This window comes from Melanerpes formicivorus, unplaced genomic scaffold (assembly GCF_026170545.1).
Source record: "Melanerpes formicivorus ecotype bairdi unplaced genomic scaffold, bMelFor1.0.p_v2 SCAF_4, whole genome shotgun sequence".
Taxonomy (NCBI): Eukaryota; Metazoa; Chordata; class Aves; order Piciformes; family Picidae; genus Melanerpes; species Melanerpes formicivorus.
In genome coordinates this window covers 36,897,027-36,920,646 of record NW_027142356.1, presented here as the reverse complement: position 1 = coordinate 36,920,646, position 23,620 = coordinate 36,897,027, and the positions used below count along the sequence as shown (strand labels likewise).

General features: G+C 49.0%; 1 protein-coding gene across 1 annotated transcript in view; it reads left to right on the top strand.

The window, feature by feature from the left end:
* NFXL1 (nuclear transcription factor, X-box binding like 1) overlaps positions 1-23,620 on the top strand; it is a 66,304-nt gene that overhangs the window by 19,213 nt on the left and 23,471 nt on the right. The window contains exons 12-18 of the mRNA XM_068137646.1: positions 1,016-1,136; positions 1,898-2,054; positions 2,644-2,735; positions 3,882-3,903; positions 14,328-14,468; positions 19,971-20,137; positions 21,363-21,432. Coding sequence (XP_067993747.1) covers positions 1,016-1,136; positions 1,898-2,054; positions 2,644-2,735; positions 3,882-3,903; positions 14,328-14,468; positions 19,971-20,137; positions 21,363-21,432 — 770 coding nt within the window. The remainder of the gene's footprint in view (positions 1-1,015; positions 1,137-1,897; positions 2,055-2,643; positions 2,736-3,881; positions 3,904-14,327; positions 14,469-19,970; positions 20,138-21,362; positions 21,433-23,620) is intronic.

Sequence of the window (23,620 nt, the reverse complement as noted above, 5' to 3'; positions counted from 1 at the left end):
GCCTTCTCTTCTCCAGACTGAATAGCCCCAACTCCCTCAGTCTGTCCTCACAGGAGAGTTGCTCCAGCCCTCAGAGCTGTGGAGATGTGGTTGGATGAAGCTTCGAGCAACCTGGTCTAGTGGGAGGTGTCCCTGCACATGGCAGGGGATTTGAACTGGGTGGTCTTTAAGGTCTCTTCCAACCCAATCATTCTGTGAATCCATAAAATCTGATCACAGGATGTTAGGGGTTGGAAGGGACCTTTGAAGAGCATCGAGTCCCCACCAGAGCAGGACCATGGAATCCAGCACAGGTTGCACAGGAGCACATCCAGATGGGTCTTGAAAGCCTCTGGAGAAGGAGACTACATAACCTCTGTGGGCAGCCTGTGCCAGTGCTCTGATGAACTTTGTTATATTTTTCTGTGGCTCTTTTTGAATATAGATGAAAGATGATCTGGAAGATTGAAACATACACAGTAAATAGAATAGAATTAACCAGGTTGGAAAAGACCTCTGAGATCGAGTCCAACCTATGTCCTAGCACCATCTAATCGACTAAACCATGGCACCAAGTGCCTCATCCAGTCTCTCTTTAGACACCTCCAGGGATGGTGACTCCACCACCTCCCTGGGCAGCACATTCCAATGGCCAATCTCTCTTGCTGGGAAGAACTTCTTCCTAACATCCAGCCTAAACCTCCCCTGGCACAGCTTGAGACTGTGTTAAGTGTTGTGTGACCCAAATGACTGGGCTTTAATAATGCTGACTTCTTTTTAAGTTGTGAGAGGGGGGGTTGTTTCTAACTTGACAGCAGTTCATTGCAGGACAAACCAGATGATTATTGTCCCTCATTTTTTCTTTTAAGAGCAGTGAAATTCTTTCCCAGGAGGGATTTGAAGCTAAGCAGAAACAAATCCTGAACAACCAGCTGCTGAAACAGGACAATTATACCGTGTGCATATTCAGAGTTACACTAGTTAACCATTTTCTTTTATAATCACATGATGATGTTGCTAATATATTTGTTTTTAGGCAGCTGTAATCCATGTCCAGAGACTGTGGATGTGAAGTGCTGCTGTGGCAGAACTGTCATTAAGGTGCCCTGTGGCAGGGAGCGCACCATCAAACCTCCCAAATGCAAGCAGCTCTGCAGGTCAGTACAGAACACCTGTGGCCTTCCAGTTCTTCAGTGGAGTTTAAGGTGTCCTCAAAGAGAATAATAAAATACAGCTTTGAAAGGCAAAGAATTGCTCCTTTAATCTGAATACAGGTACTGCTTCTGTGCCTTCTTTGTTCCTGGCTATGCAGATGGAGATTAGCAGTAATTCTTCCTAAATGCTTCCTTTGATGCTGTGGTTTCATGAGCAGCTTGCTGCTGTCAAGGGGGAGGCTCTGTCCTACTGAGCACTTCCCATCCTGTAGTCCTGTGGCAGTTTAGGCTGGATGCCTCCTGTTACTGCCACAGAAGTTACACCTCCAGTGTCCTGAGGGTCTAACTCAATAAGGTGGACAGAGGAAACAGCATATTTCATACCCATAAATCCATCTGCAAAGTCTTTCTTCCACTCAGTCCTTCAAGTTATCTCTGGGACATTCTGCAATACCTCAGTGAGGCATTTGACTAACAAAAGGAGCAAGGAGAGTATTTTCTGCTGGGGTGTAGCAAGATTGCCCAGCACAGACCAGGGTTAGGATTGCAATAGCTGTTTGAATGCACCAACCCAGCTCTGGTTTTAATTGAATGTAGAGCTCCTGTATAATTTTACTGGACTCCTCACCACTGCTGAAGGTGAGAAGTGAACTCATTTAAACAAACAAGTTTCTCTCAGTTCCTTGTATTTTAAACACAATTTTCCAGTGACTAACTTCATCTTTCTTGCTGCCATCTGGATTTGCTCTTGGTTTGGACTTCAGTCGACCACCAACCTGCCACCACTCTACCCAGGAGAAACACTACTGCCACTTTGGTCGCTGTCCTCCCTGCCGGCAGTCCTGCCAGAAAACCTTGGCCTGTGGTCATTTGTGCCCTGTTCCCTGTCATGATGAAGCACTTGTGAAGCAGCCTGGCCTAGTAAGTAAATAGTAAAATGTGCTGCCATGTTCTGAATCAAAGAATGGCCTAGGTTGGAAGGGACCTTGGAGATCATCGACTCCAACCTCCCCACCATGGGCAGGGTCACCTCTCTACTAGACTCAGCTGCTCAAGGCCTCTTCCAACCTGGCCTTCAACAGGATCAAAGGTCATAGAGTCACCGAATTGTCAGGGTTGGGAGGGATCTCAAGGATCATCCAGTTCCAACCCCCCTGCCATGGGCAGGGACACCTCGCACTACAGCAGGTTGCTCACAGCCACATCCAGCCTGGCCTTCAAAACCTCCAGGGATGAGGCTTCCACCCCCTCCCTGGGCAACCTGTGCCAGTGTCTCACCACCCTCATGGGGAAGAACTTCCTTCTCACGTCCAATCTGAATCTAGTTTTGTTCCATTCCCCCCCAGTCCTATCACTCCCTGACACCTTAAGAATTCCCTCCCCAGCTTTCTTGTAGCCCCCTTCAGATACTGGAAGGCCACAATTAGGTCTCTTTAGATGAAATACTTATGATCCAGCAGAAAGACCTATTTGTGCTTTGTATTCACGTGGTGTTTTCTTTTGCTCTCAGCACCAGTCTGCAGGCCCTTGGGAGCAGCCATCCGAGCCAGCTTTCATTCAGACTGCATTGCCCTGCCCTCCCTGCGAGGTTCCTATCCCAGTGTAAGTAGTAAATCACAAACCAACCAACCAAAGCTTGCTATGGAAAGGAGGTTTCTTCTTTTTATACTGTTGTAAAAATGGACATGTCAGTAACCATGTTTTCCTCTGCAGATGCAAAGAGCCAAGGCTCTTTGTCCCTGCCCATGGCAGGGGGGTTGGAACTAGCTGATCCTTGTGGTCCCTTCCAACCCTGACTGATACTGTGGCACTATGATCCTCAACCGACTGGACAGATGGGCAGAGTCCAATGGGATGGCATTCAACAAGTCCAAGTGCCGAGTGCTGCACTTTGGCTACGGCAATCCCAGGCAGAGCTACAGGCTGGGGTCGGAGTGGCTGAGAGCTCCCAAACAGAGAGGGACCTGGGGGTGCTGATCGACAGCCGCCTGAATATGAGCCAGCAGTGTGCCAGGTGGCCAGGAGGGCCAATGGCATCCTGGCCTGCATTAGGAATAGTGTGGCCAGCAGGAGCAGGGAGGTCATAGTGCCCCTGTACTCTGCTTTGGTTAGGCCGCACCTTGAGTCCTGTGTCCAGTTCTGGGCCCCTCAGTTTAAGAAGGACATCGAAACACTTGAGCGTGTCCAGAGAAGGGCAACAAGGCTGGGGAGAGGCCTTGAACACAAGCCCTATGAGGAGAGGCTGAGGGAGCTGGGGTTATTTAGCCTAGAGAAGAGGAGGCTCAGGGATGACCTCATTGCCCTCTACAACTACCTGAAAGGTGGTTGTAGCCAGGAAGGGGTTGGTCTCTTCTCCCAGGCAACCAGCACCAGAACAAGGGGACACAGTCTCAAGCTGCGCCAGGGGAGGTTTAGACTCGAGGTGAGGAGGAAGTTCTTCACCGAGCGAGTCATTCGGCATTGGAATGGGTTGCCCAGGGAGGTGGTTGAGTCATCGACCCTGGAGGCGTTCAAGGGGAGATTGGACGTGGCACTTGGTGCCATGGTCTAGTCATGGGGTCTGTGTTGATAGGTTGGACTCGATGATCCTCGAGGTCCTTTCCAACCTAAGTGATACTGTGATACTGTGAGGTCTCTTCCGACCTTAGCGATGCTGTGCTACTGTGATTGCTGTGTGTAAAGCACTGCTTTAAGTCCCTTGCGAAAGAAAGGCATCTCTTCTAAATCTCTGCTTCTCCTCTTTTGCAGGGAGTGTCTTGGGCAGCATGAGGTGAGTCATGGGAAGGGCTTTTGTAGTGGAATGTGAAAGGTATCTCACTTTGTCAGTCTGCACAAACGGTATCTGAAATATTAGGTGGGGTTTGATCATTTTCAAGTGAATGAAGCCCTTATCACCAAGGGCTGACTTACCAGAAGGTATTCTAGTTCCTTTTGGAAGAACATAGAACTGCTTGACTTTTAAAGATGCCTGGACAGGAATTTTAACTCTTGATGTACACAGCTGTGTGTTCTTGTAGCTGTTCAGATATTAGTGCTTTAAATATTTTAGGGGATGGTCTTTTTGTCATTATGTCCTTCTGGGCTCTTTGTCTCCCCTCTCTTTACAGTTGTTATTCCCTCATTCTCACACACTTTCCTCAGTTCTCCTAGAAACTCTTGTGCTTATTTTAAAAGGATTAGGAACATGGGTGTCATACAGGAACCTTCTTTTGTGCCTGGGATCTATTCATGCATGGTTGAAATCAAATCTCTGCCCTGGTGAGGCTGCATCTGGAATATTGTGTCCAGTTCTGGGCCCCTCAACTCTAGATGGATCTCAGGGAACTGTTTGAGAGAGTCCAGCACAGAGCCACAAAGCTGCTGAAGGCAGTGGAACATCTCCCTTGTGAGGCCAGGCAGAGGGAGCTGGGGCTCTTTAGCTTGCAGAAGAGAAGCCTGAGGGGTGACCTCATTCATGTTTATAAACATGGGCAGTGTCAGGAGGAGCAGGCTGTCCAGGGAGGTTGTGGAGTCTCCTTCTCTGGACACATTCCTGTGCAGACTACCCTAAGTGATCCTGCTTTGGCAGAGAGCTTGGACTGGATGATCTCTCGAGGTCCCTTCCAACCTCTCATGTATTGTGACACTGAGGACAGGGCCAGGCTCTGCTCAGGGATGTCCAGAGACATGACAAGGGGCAGTGGGGGCAAGCTGGAGCAGAGGAGGTTCCATGTGAATGTAAGGAAAAACTTTTTCCTTGTGAGGGTGGCAGAGCCCTGGAGCAGGCTGCCCAGAGAGGTTGTGGAGTCTCCTCTGGAGACATTCAAAACTCACCTGGATGTGTTCTTTGTGACCTGCCCTGGGTGATCCTGCTTTGGCAGACAGGTTGAACTAGATGATCTTTTGAGGCCCCTTCCCCCCTCTAAGTCTGTGATTCTGTGGCAGTGTGGTGGCATCTTCTTCAGGGTTACCTATTAGCTCATCTCTTTGGTGTGCAACCCTTTCCAGGTTTGGATGAAGTCTTTGTCTCTTTTATCTTACCTGAGAAGAAAATGCAATTGATGCTTGAAGCTGAATAACTCAGTTACTCACAGATGTTTCTAAAAGTCACCAAATGTAAGGTCAACTCATCTTTCTTGATCTGAAAAGGTTCCTGTTAAACTCACCTTTAAAAAAACCCTTGCTGTTACAGCTTTGTCTGCAGGTAAGCCTGGCATGAGCTCACTATCCAAGTGCAGCTAACAATACTATAACCAACCTAGTTTCATCTTAAGCTAGTAAAAACTTCTAGAAACCAGTGAACACCTAAAAATATTCCAAGACAACCTTGACAGGCTGGAGAGGTGGGCACAAGGCAGCCTCATGAGATTCAATAAGAGCAAGTGCAGGGTGCTGCAGCTGGGTCGAGGCAATCCCAGGCACAAATCCAGGCTGGGCAGGGACTGACTGGAAGGCAGCCCTGAGGAGAGAGACTTGGGGGTGCTGGACGGAAGCTCAACATGAGCTCTCAGTGTGCACTTGCAGCCTGCAAAGCCAATCAGATCCTGGGCTGCATCAGGAGAAGTGTGGCCAGCAGGTCGAGGGAGGTGATCCTCCCCCTCTACTCAGCTTTGCTGAGACCCCACCTGGAGTACTGTGTCCAGTTCTGGAGCCCCTATTACAAGAGGGATGTGGAGGTGCTGGAAGGTGTCCAGAGAAGGGCCAGGAGTATGATCAAAGGGCTGGAGCTGCTCTGCTCTGAGGACAGACTGAGGGAGTTGGGGCTGTTCAGTCTGGAGAAGAGAAGGCTCTGAGGTGACCTCATTGTGGCCTTCCAGTATCTGAAGGGGGCTACAGGAAAGCTGGGGATAGACTTCTCAGGATCTCAGGGAGTGATAGGACTAGGGGGAATGGAATGAAGCTGGAGGTGGGGAGATTCAGGCTGGATGTGAGGAGGAAGTTCTTCCCCATGAGAGTGGTGAAGCCCTGGAATGGGTTGTCCAGGGAGGTGGTTGAGGCCCTGTCCCTGGAGGTGTTTAAGCCCAGGCTGGCTGAGGCTCTGGCCAGGCTGATGTAGTGTGGGGTGTCCCTGCCTATGGCAGGGGGCTTGGAACTAGATGATCCTTATGGTCCCTTCCAGCCCTGACTGATACTATGATACACCCCCCATTCCCTCCCCCCCCGGCTTGAGCCTCTCTAATTACCTTTCTGTATGTTTTAGAATGGGGGCTTGATTATGTGATGGCAACATCTGCAGATGTTGTTATCTAAGTTTCTAGATCCCCAGTCTGCCTGTGCAGCACATTTGTCACCCCAAGCATGCTGTGAATACAGCTTCCACAGAGCTGCTTTGCAGCCTCTTGCTTGCTCAAGCAACATGTGCTGCAAAAATGGATGAAAAGTCCAACTGTGACTGTTCATTGTTGAAGTAGCTCAGCTTGGGTTTTGTTTTCCACACTGAAACTTGCAGCCAGTGTTTTACTGACTTCTGGGATAGGGCATCCAATCTTGCCCTAACTTTTGTTCATTTGGACCCAAAATATAACTTACTTTAGCAGGCAGTGTTTACTGGTTTTGGTACTGGTTAGAGGGACGTGGTTGTGATGTTTATAGAATCAGAGAATGGTTCAGGTTGGAAGGGAGGTTAAACATCATCTAGTTCCAACCCCTCTGCCCTGGGCAGGGACACCTCACTAGACCAGGTTTCCTTCCTGTAGCAGTGCACAGTGTGGCTTTTACTAACAGAGAAAATGGTTCAAATGACTGCATCAAGAGGAGCAGGGCCAGAGAGGGGTTCTGCCCCTTTCCTCTGCTCTGCTGAGACCCCACCTCAAATGCTGCCTCCAGTTCTGGTGTCCCCAGTATAAAAAGGGTACAGAGCTGTTGGTATGAGTCCAGAGGAGGGCCAGAAGATGATCCAAGGGCTGGAGCATCTCTGCTATGAGGATAGGCTGAGGGAGCTGGGGGTGCTCAGCCTGGAGAAGGTCCCCCCCTGCTCCAGGGGCACCTTAGAGCTGCCTTCCAATACCTGAAGGGATCCTTCTCATCAGTCATCCTAGTGATAGGAGGAGTGGCAGGAGCAGGGTAGGTTCAGGTTGGACATCAGGAGGAAGTTCTTTACAGTGACAGTGGTGAAATACTGAGCAGGCTGCTCAGGGATGTGGTTGATGCTCCATCCCTGGAGATATTCAAGATCAAGCTTGATGTGGCCCTGGGCAGCCTGATCTAGGTGGAGGTGTCCCTACTGATTGCAGGGGGGGGTTGGACAAGATGACCTTTGAGGGTTCCTTCCAACCCAATGCTATCTGTGAATGAAAGCTTCCTTCTCTCGGCCAGCAGAGTGCAGTGCTTCCTTCCTGCTGGATTGAACTTTCTAGGGTGGAATGAAGGGTCTCAATCTTTGAGATTATGAGAGCAGCCAAGGATAAGAATGATTTGTTAATGAGTGTGTCTGAGTGAGGGGTGTTTACAGTGCTTGTGTGCAGTGCACATTTTTATGTCTGGAGAAGAGAAGGCTCCGAGGAGACCTTAGTGTGGCCTTCCAGTATCTGAAGGGGGCTACAAGAAAGCTGGGGAGGGACTTTTGAGGGTGTCAGGGAGGGATAGGACTGGGGGGAATAGAACAAAACTAGAAATGGGTAGATTCAGATTGGATGTTAGGAAGAAATTCTTCCCCATGAGGGTGGTGAGAGCCTGGCACAGGTTGCCCAGGGAGGTGGTGGCAGCCTCATCCCTGGAGGTTTTTGCAGCCAGGCTGGATGTGGCTGTGAGCAGCCTGCTGTAGAGGTGTCCCTGCCCATGGCAGGGGCTTGGAACTGGCTGATCCTTGAGGTCCTTTCCAGCCCTGACAACTCTTATGATTCTGTATTGTTCTGTGGACTCTGAAAGGAAAGAAACCCAAACCATGTAATGTGTTTAATGTTTTTTGCAGCCACATTGACTCTTACCGTGTAATTTTACCTCAAACTAGATTTCTGTTGTTAACAAGAGAAAGTGCTTGTGTGTGTTTATGAACACTTCCCTCCTGTAGCAGTTCCTGAGGGGATTTTTCACTAGGAAATTCCAGTGAACTTTTCACAAGTGATTAAAGCAGCAATTTTCTCTAGCAAAGGTTTTGCTGTGAAGAGGAGCTCAGGGCTGTGTGGTACCACTTATGTTGGACTGTTGTTAGACCTCCTACGATCTTAGAATCAACCAGGTTGGAAAAGACCTCAGAGATCATCAAGTCCAACCTATTACCTGAATTGGATTGGATTAACCAGGTTGGAGAAGACCTTTGAGATCAAGTCCAACCTCTCACCCAACACCATCTGATCAACTAAACCATGGCACCAAGTGCCTCAGCCAGGCTCCTCCTAAACACCTCCAGGGATGGGGACTCCACCACCTCCCTGGGCAGCACATCCCAATGGCCAATCTCTCTCTCTCTCTGTGAAGAACTTTCTCCTAACATCCATCTTGAACCTCCCCTGGCACAGCTTAAGACTGTGTCCTTTTGTTCTGGTGCTGGTTGCCTGGGAGAAGAGACCAACCCCCACCTGGTTGCAACCTCCCTGCAGGGAGTTGGAGAGGGCAAGAAGGTCTCCCCTGAGCCTCCTCTTCTCCAGGCTAAGCAACCCCAGCTCCCTCAGCCTCTCCCACAGGGCTGTATTCCAAACCCCTCACCAACTTTGTTGCCCTTCTCTGGACTCGCTCCAGCAAGTCAACCTCCTTCCTAAACTGAGGAGCCCAGAACTGGGCACCGGACTCAAGGTGTGGCCTAACCAGTGCTGAGTACAGGGCAGAATGACCTCCCTGCTCCTGCTGGCCACACTGTTCCTGATGCAGGCCAGGATGCCATTGGCCTTCTTGGCTGCCTGGGCACGCTGCTGGATTGTGTTCAGCCTATTGTCAAGAAGTACCCCCAGGTCCCTTTCTCCTTGGCTGCCCTCCAGCCACTCTGACCCCAGCCTGTAGCACTGCCTGGGGTTGTTGTGGCCAATGTGCAGAACCTGGCACTTGGATGTGTTCAGTCTCCTGCCCTTGGACTCTGCCCATCTGTCCAGCCTGTCGAGGTCTCTCTGCAGAGCCTCTCTACCCTCCAGTAGATCAACTCCTGCCCCCAGCTTGGTGTCATCCACAAGTTTACTGCTGATGGACTCGATGCCCTCATCCAGATCATCAATAATAATATCAGTAATATCAGTCTTGGTGTTTCCAGGCAGATAGAACCCTCTCTCTCTCCTCTTTTGTGTGGGTCTTGTGTTTGGGTTTTGTTTGCTTTTGTTGTTTGGGTTTGGGGTTGTTTTGTTAGGAATTTAAGGCTGTGCTTTATTACTCCTAAGTTTTGTTTGGTTTGGTTTGCATTTAGTTGGGGTATGTTTGTAGGAAGAAGATCATTACTTTGCTTCTGGGTGAAGTTTGATGCCCATCTTGATGAGCTTCATTTCTGTGGCTAAATAGCTTCTAAATATTTCCAAATCTTCCCTGTCCTGTTGTACTGGATTATCATTTTGATTTTCCAGTTGATGTATCTGTTGTCTGCTTCTATGCATTTGGGAGATGTGCTGGAAAGCTTCTTGCCATATTTTTCCCCCTTGCTTTCCTTTCCTTACCCTGTGATCAGAAAATGATGCCTCCTTATTTCCTTTCTTTGTCCAGTCATCTCTCATAAAATACTCCTGGTTCTCATCTGTGTTCTTTATTCTTCAGCTCATCAGCCTCCTGGTGGAGTCTGTGGCCTCTCTTATGTTCATCTTTGTAGCAAGAGTAGTGACCTCCATTTGGCCATTTTAGAAATGCATTTCAGCTAGAGGAAGTAAAACTCTTCTCTGCTTTGTCCTTTGTATTTGTTGCTCATGTCCACACCAGGTCAAGAAATGGAAACAAAATTTGGCAACAGAATGTAGGTTTAAGTCAATGGAAGTGCTTTTGGGTTTGGCTAAAATGTCAGTTGATTCCAGAGGACTCTCTCTTATTGCACTCAAAACTTAGGAACATGAGGAGTGAGGCAAGCTGAGGCTGTGCTGGATGCAGCCAGAGGGCTGGGATGTTCTCTGCAGTTGGCTGGCTGAAAAGCTGCTACTGCTGTCTGCTTGCTTGTGTGCTTCACGGCCCCTGGCTTCATTCAACATTACATCTCCTCTAGTGTACTTGAGGGATGGTTCCAGAAGGGATGTTCCACTTCTGCCTATGTGCTTCTGCTGTTTCTCTCTAACTGGAGCCAATGTGTCCTTATCTGATGGAAGACTAACTCCCAGTAAAAGAAGTCTCCTCAGCATGTTGAATTGTGTAGCTGTAGACCTAATCTGCCTTTACTGCCCTGATCAGCTGTATCTGGCTGAGCTGCAGCAGGACCAGTAGTGATAAAAAAACTGCTTGGCAGTGGGGGAGCAAGGAAAGGCAGAGAAGTGGGCAGGGGCAGGCCTTAATGATTAGTACATCTTTTCATTCATTCTTTTACCTTCCAGCATCCTGTGACTACTTATGTGGCTATGGAATGGAGGCTGGGACTCTGGGGCAGGAAGAAGAGAATGAGAAGGGACAGAGCATTAGGGGCAATGAAAGTGTTGGCAGCTGGGGGCTGTGTGTGTGTTCCCTGGATGGAGAACTATTCTCTGCTTCAGGCCCTCTCTTCATTAGGCCTGTTGCTCATTTGGTCAATAGAAACAAAAGCCATCAGAGAGCAAATTGCAGGATGTTTGCAGGGGCCAGAATGAAACAGGGCATTCAGACTACTTGCTGTGGTTGTGTTAGTGCTTTAGCCAGCATAGAATCTGAGTTGTTTTAGTTGGGAGAGATCTTTAAGGTCATTGAGTCCAGCCATTACCTAACTCCACCAAGGCTGGTGCTAAACCATGTCCCTTAGCACCACATCTGTTCATCTTCTGAAGCATAGTGAGCTTCACCTCTGACTTGGGGATGGAAATGTAGCTGGATATTATAGCCTCAAGGTTTTCATTAGTGTCTTCATTGAGCCTGCCATGCAGATTCCCCCTGTTCACAGAGACTCTGGGGGTCATGATGAGGAGTTCAGAAGCCTTGTGAATCAACTGTATTTTGCAGTGACTTGGTGTGGAACAGAGTCTTCTTTCTGAGAAGCCTGGAAAACATCTCTGTAGGCAAATAGGTTCAGGTGGGTTTGTATATTTTTGCTTCAGGAATGAGGGAAATCAATATGGACAGTGCTGAAGGGAGAATGTCTCTTACTCTGCTCTGGGGAGGATCCTCCTCTCTCCTTTTCAGTTCCAGTGCTCACCTGGGTGTATGGCAAATCAACTTATAAACCTAGCAAAAGACAAGGAGCTTTTTTGATTAGTTGAATTGTCTTGCTCTTGTTCAAATTAAGTGGTAGAGGAGAGCAATTAGAATAGTAGAAGTGGAAGAGAGAAAAGGAAGAGAGTAAATTGGCAGAATCACCTCCCAGCAGATCCAGAGAGGGGATTCTGCCACTTTGCTCTGATGAAACCTCACCTGGGGTACTGTGTACCGGCCTGGAGCCCTCAATATAGGAAGGACATGGACCTGATGGAGAGGGTCCAGAGGAGGGACTTGAAAGTGATCAGGGGATTGGAGCACCTCTGCTATGAGGACAGACTGAGGGAGCTGGGGGTGTTCAGCCTGGAGAAGAGATGACTCCAAGGAGACTTAATAGCAGCCTGCCAGTACCTGAAGGGGGCTATAGGAAGGATGGAGAGAGACTGTTTACAAGGGCCTGTGCTGACAGGACAAGGGGCAATGGCTTCAAACTGGAAAAGGGCAGATTAAGATTGGACATCAGGAAGAACTCACTATGAGGGTGGTGGAACACTGGAACTGGCTGCCCAGGGAGGCGGCTGAGGCCCCATCCCTGGAGATACTCAAGGTGAGGCTTGATGAGGCCCTGAGCAGCTTGATCTGCTTGGGGATGTCCCTGCTGACTGCAGGGAGGTTGGAGTGGATGACCTTTGGAGGTCCTTTCTGGCCTGGAGCATTCTATGATGCTGTGAAAAGGAAGGGTGAAGATTTTCAGTCAATTGAAGCCTTAACCCAAGATCACAGCCCCTTTGTCTAGTCCAAGTGAGTTATGTCACGTTAGCTTGTTGTGTAATAACATCACAACTAGTTCCTGCTTTTGCTCTGCAAAATGATCATGATGTTAAGGGGGGAAAAAACTCACAATTTTTTGACAGCATCACAGAAACCTCTTTTTTTTTAATGTGAATATTATATAATGGTTAGGAAATGGGAACAGCAAGTTTCCTCTCTAATATTTGTGATACAGAGAGACTTGGACTATTCAACTTTAGGAAAGTTAGGACACACATCATAAGACATTAAAATCCTAGCCCTATCCTAAAGCCATTTCTTCTGGCAGGTTATTTTTCCTTTGTAGAGTTGTAAAATGGTTTGGGTTTATGATGACCACAACACAATTAATACAGTGGAAGCAAACTCACTGTCTTCAGCAGTAACTCTAAAGCAGCTTGGGAACCTTTTATGGAAGGCATGAGTGTAATTCAGAAAGAGGGAGTAAATAGAATCATAGAACCAACCAGGTTAGAAAATATCTCAGAGATAGAAATAGAATAAACCAGGTTGGAAGAGACCTTCAAGATCATCAAGTCCAACCCATCACCCAACACCATCTAATCAACTAAACCATGCAACCAAGCACCCCATCGAATCTCCTCCAGTGATGGTGACTCCACCACCACCCTGGGCAGCACATTCCAATGGGCAGTCACTCTGTCTATGAAGAATTTCTTCCTAACATCCAGCCTAAACCTCCCCTGGCACAATAAGGTCTCCCCTGAGCCTCCTCTTCTCCAGGCTAAGCAACCCCAGCTCCCTCAGCCTCTCCTCACAGGGCTGTGCTCCAGACCCCTTCCCAGCTTTGTCGCCCTTTTCTGGACACCTTCCAGCAAGTCAACAACTTCCCTAAACTGAGGGGCCCGGAACTGGACACATAAATGATTCCTGTACAAAGGTTCCTCTTTTAAACTTCAGCAAAAATTGTTCAGCTGTAGAAGCCTGGCCTTCAAAACCTCCAGGGATGAGGCTTCCACCACCTCCCTGGGCAACCTGTGCCAGTCTCTCACCACCCTCATGAGGAAGAACTTTTTCCAGATGTTTAAGCTAAATCTCTCCTCCTCTAGCTTGCATCCACCCCCCAGTCCTATCACTCCCTGACACCCTAAAAAGTGCCTCCCCAGCTTTCTTGTAGCCCTCTTCAGATACTGGAAGGCCACAATTAGGTCTCCTCAAAGCCTTCTCTTCTCCACCCTGAACAGCCCCAATTCTCTCATCCTGTCCTCATAGGAGAGGAGCTCCAGCCCTCTGCTCATCCTCACGGTCTTTCTGCCATGGGAAGGCACACCTTCTGCTACACCAGGTTGCTCCCAGTCTCATCCAACCTGGCTTTGAACAGTTAGAGGTTTGCAGCCTCCAAACATCTGTGGGAATGTGTTCTGGTGCCTTAACCACCAGCACACTGAAGAATTTCTTCCTAATGTCTAATCTAAATCTGGCTCCTGCCAGTTTGAAGCCATTACTGCTCATCCTATCACTACTCACCTTTGTGACAAGCCTCTCTCCAACCATCTTGAAGACACCTTCAAATGTAGGAAGGCTGCTATAAGGTCTCTCTGGAGCCTTCTCTTCTCCAGGCTAAACACTCCCAGCTCCCTCAGCCTATTTTCACAGGAGACATGCTCCAGCCCTCTGTGATCATCTTTGTGGCTTCCTCTTGACCTAATCTAAATGTGTGTGGGGGGTGTGTGTGTGCCTGATACTGTGATACTACTATGATATATGCATAGCACAGGTGCAGTGTGTGTTTGTGCACTCTATGTGTGTATATTTACTCTGGGCCCCTCATTTCAAGAAGGACATTGAGACACTTGAACGTGTCCAGAGAAGGGCAGCCAGGCTGGGGAGGGGTCTGGATCCCAGCCCTGTGAGGAGAGACTGAGGGAGCTGGGGTGGCTTAGCCTGGAGAAGAGGAGGCTCAGGGGTGACCTTATGGCTCTCTACAACTACCTGAAGGGAGGTTGTAGCCAGGTGGGGGTTGGTCTCTTCTCCCAGGCAAGCAGCACCAGAACAAGAGGACACAGTCTCAAGCTGTGCCAGGGGAGGTTTAGGCTGGAGGTGAGGAGAAAGTTCTTCCCAGCAAGAGAGATTGGCCATTGGAATGTGTGGTGATCTTTGAGGTCTTTTCCAACCTTATTGATTCTATGACTTTGTGATTCTGTTTGTTTCTTGCCTTTAACCTTGCAGGTTAGTCCATTGCCATGCCACTCGGCCAGCCCCTACTCGTGCAAAAGATGCTGCGGGCGGCTTCTGGACTGTCAGAACCACAGCTGCACCAGGGAATGTCATCGTGTCACCCAGCTGAGCACTGGTGCAGGTGCAAAGAAGGTAGGTTGATGTCCTTTTTGCAGTCATTTATTTGTTTGTTTGATTAACACAAGCTTTGGCTTTAACTGGAAAACAAAGGATTTTGCAGCTGGAAGGCACAGGAGCGTGGCCAGCAGATCCAGGGAGGTGCTCCTCCCCCTCTACTCTGCCCTGGTGAGACCTCACCTGGAATGTTGCATCCAGTTTTGAGCTCCTCAGTTCAAGAGGGACAGGGATCTGATGGAGAGAGTCCAATGGACTCTACCAGGATGCTGAAGGGACTGGAGCACTGCCTAGTGAGGAGAGGATGAGTGACCTGGGGCTGTTGAGTCTAGAGAAGACTGAGAAGGGATTTAATAAATGTTTATAAATATCTGAGGGCTGGGGGTCAGGAGGGAGGGGACAGGCTCTGCTCAGTTGCACCCTGGGATAGGACAAGGAGCAATGGGTAGAAACTACAGCACAGGAGGTTGCACCTCAACATGAGGAGGAACTTCTTCCCTGTGAGGGTCACAGAGCACTGGAACAGGCTCCCTGGAGTCTCTTTCTCTGGAGACTTTCCAGACCCATCTGGATGCATTCCTGTGCTAGATACTGTGGCCCTGCTCTGGCAGAGGGCTTGGACTTGGTGATCTTGGGAGCTTCCTTTCAACCCCTCACATCCTGTCATCCTATGATCTGGTCTAGATTCCAGTGTTCCCCTTGATGCTGAGGCATGTAGCTAATCTATACTTCTTTAGACTATAAACCTGAGCACATTCTGTGTTTTGCAAATGCTCAGTGGTTTCTTTGGTTTGTGTTAACACTCAGTTACTTTGTTTTCATCAAACCTTATTTAATACTCTTGATAAGTTTCTTCTAAAGTCACTTTCTGTGAGTGTCAAGATGAAGTCAGCTACTCCTAATCCCTACATAGAAAGGCACTTGCAACCTACTGGGGAAACTATTTTCTGAGCAGAGCTGTAGAGGGGTTAAGGACACTCTCAGATCTTCAGGAGAGAGCACTGGAGGTGTTGCAGAATAGGTGAAACACTGGCCCACTCCTCACTTCAATCTCCCTTCAGGTAGTTGTAGACAGCAATGAGGTCTCCCCTCAGCCTCCTCTTCTCCAGGCTCTTCCTCAGCCTCATTGCCCTTCTCTGGACAGGCTCCAGCTCCTCAATGTCCTTCCTGGAGTGAGGGGCCCAGAACTGAACACAATACTCAAGATGTGGCCTCACCAGTGCTGAACACAGGGGGATGGTCACCTCCCTGTCCCTGCTGGCCACCCTGTTTCTAATTCAAGCCAGGATGCCGTTGGCTCTCTTGGCCACCTGGGCACTGCTGACTCACATTGAGTCAGCTATCAACTGACACCCCCCAGGTCCCTCTCCAAGTTGCAGCTTTCCAACCACACATCCCCCAGTGTGTAGCTTACCATGGGGTAGTTGTGACCCAGGTGCAGGAGCTGGCAGTTGGCCTTGTTGAACTTCATACAGTGAGCCTTGGCTCACGAGTCTGACCTGTGCAGGTCCTGCTGCAAAGCCTCCCTACCCTCTAGCAGATCAACACAGCCACCCAGCTTGGTGTCATCTGCAAACTTGCTGAGGATGTACTGCCCTCATCCAGATCATTGGTAAAGATATTAAAGAGGACAGGCTCCAGTACTGAACCCTGGGGGACACCACTAGTGACTGGGCACCAGCCAGGTCTAACTCCATTCACCACCACTCATTGGGCCCAGCCATCAGCCAGTTTTTTATCCAAGCCTTGTGCCATGAAGATAATAAAAAACAAAAGTAAGTACAAAGCTGGAAACTGTTCTAGGTTTGAGCAGTCAGAAAAGAGAGAAAGAGAGAGTCATGATTTGGAGGAAAACAAGTTTTTAAAGCATTACTTTAGAGTAATTTGCAGCCTGAACTCTCTGGGCAGTTAGAAAATGGAGCAAGCATTGGGCTGGGGACAAACCATAAATGTTCTGTTTTAACTGCAGTAGGATGATAACCCCATGGATTCCAGTCCTAGAAGTGGTGGTGTCATCTGGTAACTGTTTATATGTTGCAGTTAGTATCATAGTATCAGTCAGGGTTGGAAGGGACCCCAAGGATCATCTAGTTCCAACCCCCCTGCCATGGGCAGGGACACCCCACACTACATCAGCCTGGCCAGAGCCTCATCCAGCCTGGACTTAAACACCTCCAGGGACAGGGCCTCCACCACCTCCCTGGACAACCCATTCCAGGGCTTCACCACTCTCATGGTGAAGAACCTCCTCCTCACCTCCAGCCTGAATCTCCCCACCTTCAGCTTCATTCCATTCCCCCTAGTCCTATCACTACCTGACATCCTGAGAAGTCCCTCCCCAGCCCTCCTGTAGCCCCCTTCAGATACTGGAAGGCCACAATTAGGTCTCCTCAGAGCCTTCTCTTCTCCAGACTGAACAGCCCCAACTCCTTCAGTCTGTCCTCACAGCAGAGCAGCTCCAGCCCTCTGCTCATCCTCGTGGGCCTTCTCTGGACACCTTCCAGCACCTCCACATCCCTCTTGTAATAGGGGCTCCAGAACTGGAGGCAGTACTCCAGGTGGGGTCTCAGCAGAGCTGAGTAGAGGGGGAGAATCACCTCCCTTGCCCTGCTGGCCACACTTCTCCTGATGCAGCCCAGCATCTGATACAGTTACTGTATTGTCCTCCTAATGAGGGTAGAATTTTTGTCTGAGGAGTAGGAGCTGTTGGTGCACCTCTTGGAATGTTAACCTGCAGCAGCAGAGTAACATCAGTGAATCCTGAGAGTGACAGTTGCTTAAGCATCTCCAGTCAGGACTGGAAGAGGCTGCCTGCCTACTGCTTCCATTAAACTACCTTCAACCTGACTGGGTCAGGTTTATTCCTAGCTCCATTTTGCCTGAGAGAGCAGGAGTCTGTGTAGATGTGAAGTGTGGGCTAACCTCACTTCTCAGTTCCCTTGGAATTTTTACAAACTCAAATGGGTTTGACCTTTAGAGCTGTTGTTCTCTTGTTTTGATAGACTGAACTGCAGTTGTAGTCAAGAAAAGGGCTGATTAACTTTATTGCTTCTATGTCTGAGTGGTGATTTTTATTCTGTCTGGAATTTAGGCTTGTTCTGCACATGGTGGTACAAAATGTTGCAGGAAGACCAGCTGCTTGCTTTTACCTACTGCTAAATACTTGCTCACAGTTTTCTACATTCTTTCAGTTGCTGTTGTTTTCCTCAGGTGTTAGTTTTGGGTGGGGGGGGGTTAGGTTTTAGAATACAGAATTAACCAGATTGGAAGAGACCTTTGAGATCATTGAGTCCAACCTATCACCCAGAACCATCTAATCAATTAAACCATGGCACCAAGTATCATAGTATCAGTCAGGGTTGGAAAGGACCACAAGGATCATCTAGTTCCAACCCCCCTGCCATGGGCAGGGACACCCCACACTACATCAGCCTGGCCAGAGCCTCATCCAGCCTGGGCTTAAACACCTCCAGGGATGGGGCCACAACCACCTCCCTGGGCAACCCATTCCAGGGCTTCACCACTCTCATGGGGAAGAACTTCCTCCTCACCTCCAGCCTGAATCTCCCCACCTCCTGCTTCATTCCATTTCCCCCTAGTCCTATCACTACCTGAGATCCTGAAAAGTCCTTCCCCAGCCTTCCTGTAGGCCCCCTTCAGATACTGGAAGGCCACAATCAGGTCACCTGGGAGCCTTCTCTTCTGCAGACTGAACAGCCCCAACTCCTTCAGTCTGTCCTCATAGGAGAGGTGCTCCAGTCCTCTGCTCATCCTCATGGCCCTTCTCTGGACACCTTCCAGCACCTCCACATCCCTCTTGCAATAGGGGCTCCAGAACTGGAGGCAGTACTCCAGGTGGGGTCTCACCAGGGCTGAGTAGAGGGGGAGGATCACCTCCCTCGACCTGCTAGCCACACTTCTCCTGCTGCAGCCCAGGATCTGATTGGCTTTGTGGGCTGCAAGTGCACACTGAGAGCTCATGTTGAGCTTTTTGTCCACCAGCACCCCCAAGTCTCTCTCCTCAAGGCTGCTTTCCAGCCAGTCACTGCCCAGCCTGGATTTGTGCCTGGGATTGCCTCAACCCAGATGCAGGACCCTGCACTCATCTAGGCTCTTTTTAAATACCTCCAGTGATGGTGACTCCACCACCGCCATGGGCAGCACATTCCAAGGCCAATCTCTCTTGCTGGGAAGAACTTCTTCCCAACATCCAGCCTTAAATCTCCCCTGGCACAGCTTGAGACTGTGTCCTCTTGTTCTGTTGGTGGTTGCATGGGAGAAGAGACCAACCCCCACCTGGCTACAACCTCCCTTCAGGTAGTTGTAGAGAGCAGTGAGGTCTCCCCTGAGCCTCCTCTTCTTCAGGCTAAGCAACCCCAGCTCCCTCATCCTCTCCTCACAGGGCTCTGCTCCAAACCCCTTCCCAGCCTTGTTGCCCTTCTCTGGACACCTTCCAGCAACTCAACATCTTTCTTGAGCTGAGGGGCCCAGAACTGGACACCCAAATGATTCCTGTACAAAGTTTCCTCTTTTAAACTTCAACAAAAATTGTTCAGCTGTAGAAGCAGAAGAAAAGGAGACTGAGCAGCGCAAAAGGAGAATGAAACAGGGAAAAACATCTTATTTTGTGAAATTCTTAAGATGTGAAACATTGGCATGGAACTATTCCTTTTGGGCAAGCATTGTGTAACTTCTTTCTAGGCTAAATAAGCTTCAGCTTGGCTGACTTCTGTGAAACTGAGTGTTGGCAGATGTAGGAGACGACCCTGGGTTACTACAGGCAGTGTGATGGGGGGGACCTTAAATACCTGTGTAGACTCAGCTGCTAAATGATGTCAATCTCCTGATTGTAATCTGAGATGCTGGATGAGTTAAGGTAAGACTATGAGTAGAAATGGAGCTGAATTTACTGTGCTGCTGTTGCTCAGGAATGGAAACAAGAACGGGTGGTAGTTATAGGCTATGCCTTTAAAACTACAACAGGATGACGCCGCAGGACTGGTAGGCTTTGTGTAGGGTGTGGGATGGAAGCAACACCATAGCAGCTCCCAGCACCTACCTGAGCTAGTGGATTTTTGAAGATTATACAAACTCCTGTACATGTATGGAAATGGAGTGACTTAGTTTGCATCTTCAAATCAAGCAAAGAAACCTCCCCACGGAGGACTTCATGCCTGAAGTGTTGCAACAACACAGCACATGGGAGAAGTTAGGTCTGAGTATGAATTGACTTCTTTTTCTGACAGTTTTCCATAGGGAATTACCAGGCTCAGTGGCAATTTTCCAAAGCACTAAGATGAGGAGAACTTTTTCTGCCCAGGAAGCACAACTCTTTCTCTTTGACAGACAAGCACTGGAATTTCTCCTTTTAGTAATTCTTTGTGCTCGGGGGGTATCTTACTGAGTAGCTGGAACCCCCTAGAAAGCACACCCCAACTCTCTCTGCTGTGTAAAAGTTTGTTAATGGCATGTAACCAGTGATTTGCACTTTCTTCAGTACTTCTGTTTTTATGTTGTTAGGCAGGCCCAGAATGTTCCCAGTGTGAGGAGGAGTGTGCTAAGCCTCGGCCACCCGGCTGTCCTCACCGCTGCGTTTTGCCCTGCCATCCTGGAGATTGCCCATCCTGCCTCCAGATGCTCAAGACAAAGTGTCACTGCAAACTCTCAGTGCTCTATATTGAATGCCTGTGAGTGTCACAACTCAACCAAGCTTTTCATCTCAACGCTGCTAACTGGAAAGCATTTGAAATGTCTGGGGATGGGAGCTGCTCTTAGGGCAAGTTCCCACATTTCTGTTGGAGGGGAACGTTTGAAATGTACTGGGAGGGGTTTCTGTTTAAAATCAGCCAGTGGTGTCTTTGGTACTACTGCTAAAGTTATTGCAAATGCCTGGGGTCTCATGAGCACAACTGAGTTTTATAATGTTTTGATAATACTGGAATGGGACTGTTTTCAAAGGCCTCTGGTGATAAGATGAAGGGCAGTGGTTTGAAATTAGAGGAGAGGAGATTTAGGTTGGACACTAGGAACAAGTTCTGCACCATGAGGGTGGTGGAACACTGGAATAGGTTGCCCAGGGACATAGTTGAGGCTCCATTCTTGAAGATATTCAAGAGACCAACCCCCCTCCTGGCTACAACCTCCCTTAAGGGAGTTGTAGAGAGCAATAAGGTCACCCCTGAGCCTTCTCTTCTCCAGGCTAAGCAACCCCAGCTCCCTCAGCCTCTCCTCACAGGGCTGTACTCCAGACCTCTCCCCAGCCTCATTGCCTTGCTCTGGAGATGTTCAAGTGTCTCAATGTCCTTCTTAAATTAGGGGCCCAGAACTGGACACAGTACTCTAGGTGTGGCCTAACCAGTGCTGAGCACAGAGCAGAATGACTTCCCTGCCCCTGCTGGCCACACTATTGCTGATGCAGGCCAGGATGCCATTGGCCTTCTTGGCCACCTGGGCACACTGCTGGCTCCTGTTCAGGCTACTGTCAACCAGTCCCCCCAGGTCCCTTTCTGCCTGGCTGCTCTCAGCCACTCTGACCCCAGCCTGTAGCACTGCCTGGGGTTGTTGTGGCTAATGTGTAGAACCTGGCACTTAGATGTGTTAAGTCTCATGGCCTTGGACTCTGCCCATCTCTCCAGCCTGTCAAGGTCCCTCTGCAGATCTCTCCTACCCTCTAAGAGATTTACCCCTTGGTGCCATCTGCTAACTTACTAATGGTAGACTCAATCTTCTCTAAATTTAGATGACTTTGTGTGTAAAACAGTGCAGTTTCTATTAGTCCCATGGGGTGGGAGCAAATGGGCCAGCCCACTTTTCATTCCAGTGGGAGATATTTCAAGTGTAGCCCTGAGTTTCTGATTTTACTGACTTCTTTTTTTTTTTCCTTTCTTCTTTTGAATTTGGAATGTGTTCCAGGAAGCTTACAAGTGCTGATTTAAAAGAAAAAGAGCTTCTTGTTTCCTGCAGAAATCAGTGTCCAAAAGAGGTGAGCCAAATGCTTGGTGTGATGGATGTGTGGAGTTTTGTGGAGGTTACTTGTGCAAGGGTTTTGCTACAGTTCTGTGGGCCAAGCAAACTAGAGAAGTTGAGTCTGAATGCCTGATGTGAAGGTGGTTAGTGAACTGTGCTCACAGGACAGTTGTTATGCATGAGGTTCAACAAGTCAGAGTGCAGGGTTCTGCATCTGGGTTGGGCCAGTCCCAGGCACAAATCCAGGCTGGATGCAGAGTGGGTTAAGAGTAGCTCTGAAGAAAGAGACTTGGGGTTGTTGGTTGATGAGAAGGATCCCTTCAGGTATTGGGAGGCAGCTCTAAGGTCTCCCCAGAGTCTTTTCTTCTCCAGGCTAAAAAAGGAGGGGGAGGCTAGGGAGGGACTTCTCAGGATCTCAGGTAGTGATAGGACTAGGGGGAATGGAATGAAGCTGGAGGTGGGGTGAGTCAGGCTAGATGTGAGGAGGAGGTTCTTCCCCATGAGAGTGGTGAAGCCCTGGAATGGGTTGTCCAGGGAGGTGGTCGAGGCCCCGTCCCTGGGGGTGTTTAAGAGCAGGCTGGATGAGGCTCTGTCCAGGCTGATCTAGTGTGGAGTGTCCCTGCCCATGGCAGGGGGGTTGGAACTAGCTGATCCTTGTGGTCCCTTCCAACCCTGAATGAAACTATGATACTATGAACCCCAGCTCCCTCAGCCTGTCCTCATAGCAGAGGTGCTCCAGCCCTTGGATCATCTTTGTGGCCTCCTCTGGACTCATTCCAACAGCTTTGTGTCCTTCTTAAGCTGGGGACACCAGAGCTGGAGGCAGTAGTGTTTCCACTGCTAAACTCTCTAGAATTTCTGGTAAGTTCTCCTTCCCTGCAATAGAAAGTGCTTGGACTGAAGCATATGATTTATCCCATCATGACATAGTATCATAGTATCAGTCAGGGTTGGGATGGGGCCTCAACCACCTCCCTGGACAACCCATTCCAGGGCTTCACCACTCTAATTGTGAAGAACTTCCTCCTCACATCCAGTGTGAATCTCCCCACCTCTATCTTCATTCCATTCCCCCTAGTCCTATCACTACCTGAGATCCTGAGCAGTCCCTCCCCAGCCTTCCTGTAGCCCCCTTCAGATACTGGAAGGCCACAATTAGGTCACCTGGGAGCCTTCTCTTCTCCAGACTGAACAGCCCCAACTCCCTCAGTCTGTCCTCATAGGAGAGGTGCTCCAGCCCTCTGCTCATCCTTGTGGCCCTTCTCTGGACACCTTCCAGCACCTCCAGATCCCTCTTGTAATAGGGGCTCCAGAACTGGAGGCAGTACTCCAGGTGGGGTCTCAGCAGAGCTGAGCAGAGGGGAAGGATCACCTCCCTCGACCTGCTGGCCACACTTCTGATGCAGCCCAGGATCTGATTGGCTTTGCAGGCTGCAAGTGCACACTGAGAGCTGTTTTGTTGTTCTGGATGGCTGTTTACTTTGTACCTGAATCTTTGTCTTGTGTAGTATTTAGCTGACACTCATAAGTAATCTGATTCAGTTGATTCTCCTTCTCTGCTTCTACTCAGTTCCTTAGGGTAGTTTACCTCTGATGTCCTCTAGTCTGGGTTTCCTAATCCCTTGTATTTCTGAACTCTTCCTCAAGCCATTAACCATAGGTTCAACCCTTTTGTTGCATTGTTTTCCACTGCCAGAAGCTTCACATCTGCATCCTTCCCATTATTAGACAACTTGCTTTGAGCAAATGCAAAAATTGCCAGGGTTGCTGCTTGGGTTTCAGAGCAGATGATGCTAATCCTGAGAGGAAGGCTGCGCTCTGTGCTGCTGCTGTGTTTTGCCCTTGTTGATGCCTTTCTGCTGTCTTTTTTTTCCCCCCCCCTGCAAATGAATGTGCCTGTCACAATTTTCTCATCTGGCTGTCTGAGAGCTCTCTTCCTGGCAGGGGAACATTTCTGGATATGATTTCCTGGTCCATTTACCTCTTCAGTTTTGTCCTTTCATTTCCCTCTCTGTTCCTTTGGGTTTATTTGCTCCAAGGCTTCCTCCTCTTTCTTTTCAAGAGTGCTTATAATCTCTTAACATGAAATATGTGTTCCTGTATTTCAGCTTCTCTTCAAAGTTGGGTTTTTTTTTTTGCTTGTTATGATGATTTCCCCCCCCCCCCCCCCCTTTTCTCATCTTTGATTAATGTAACTATTGTGA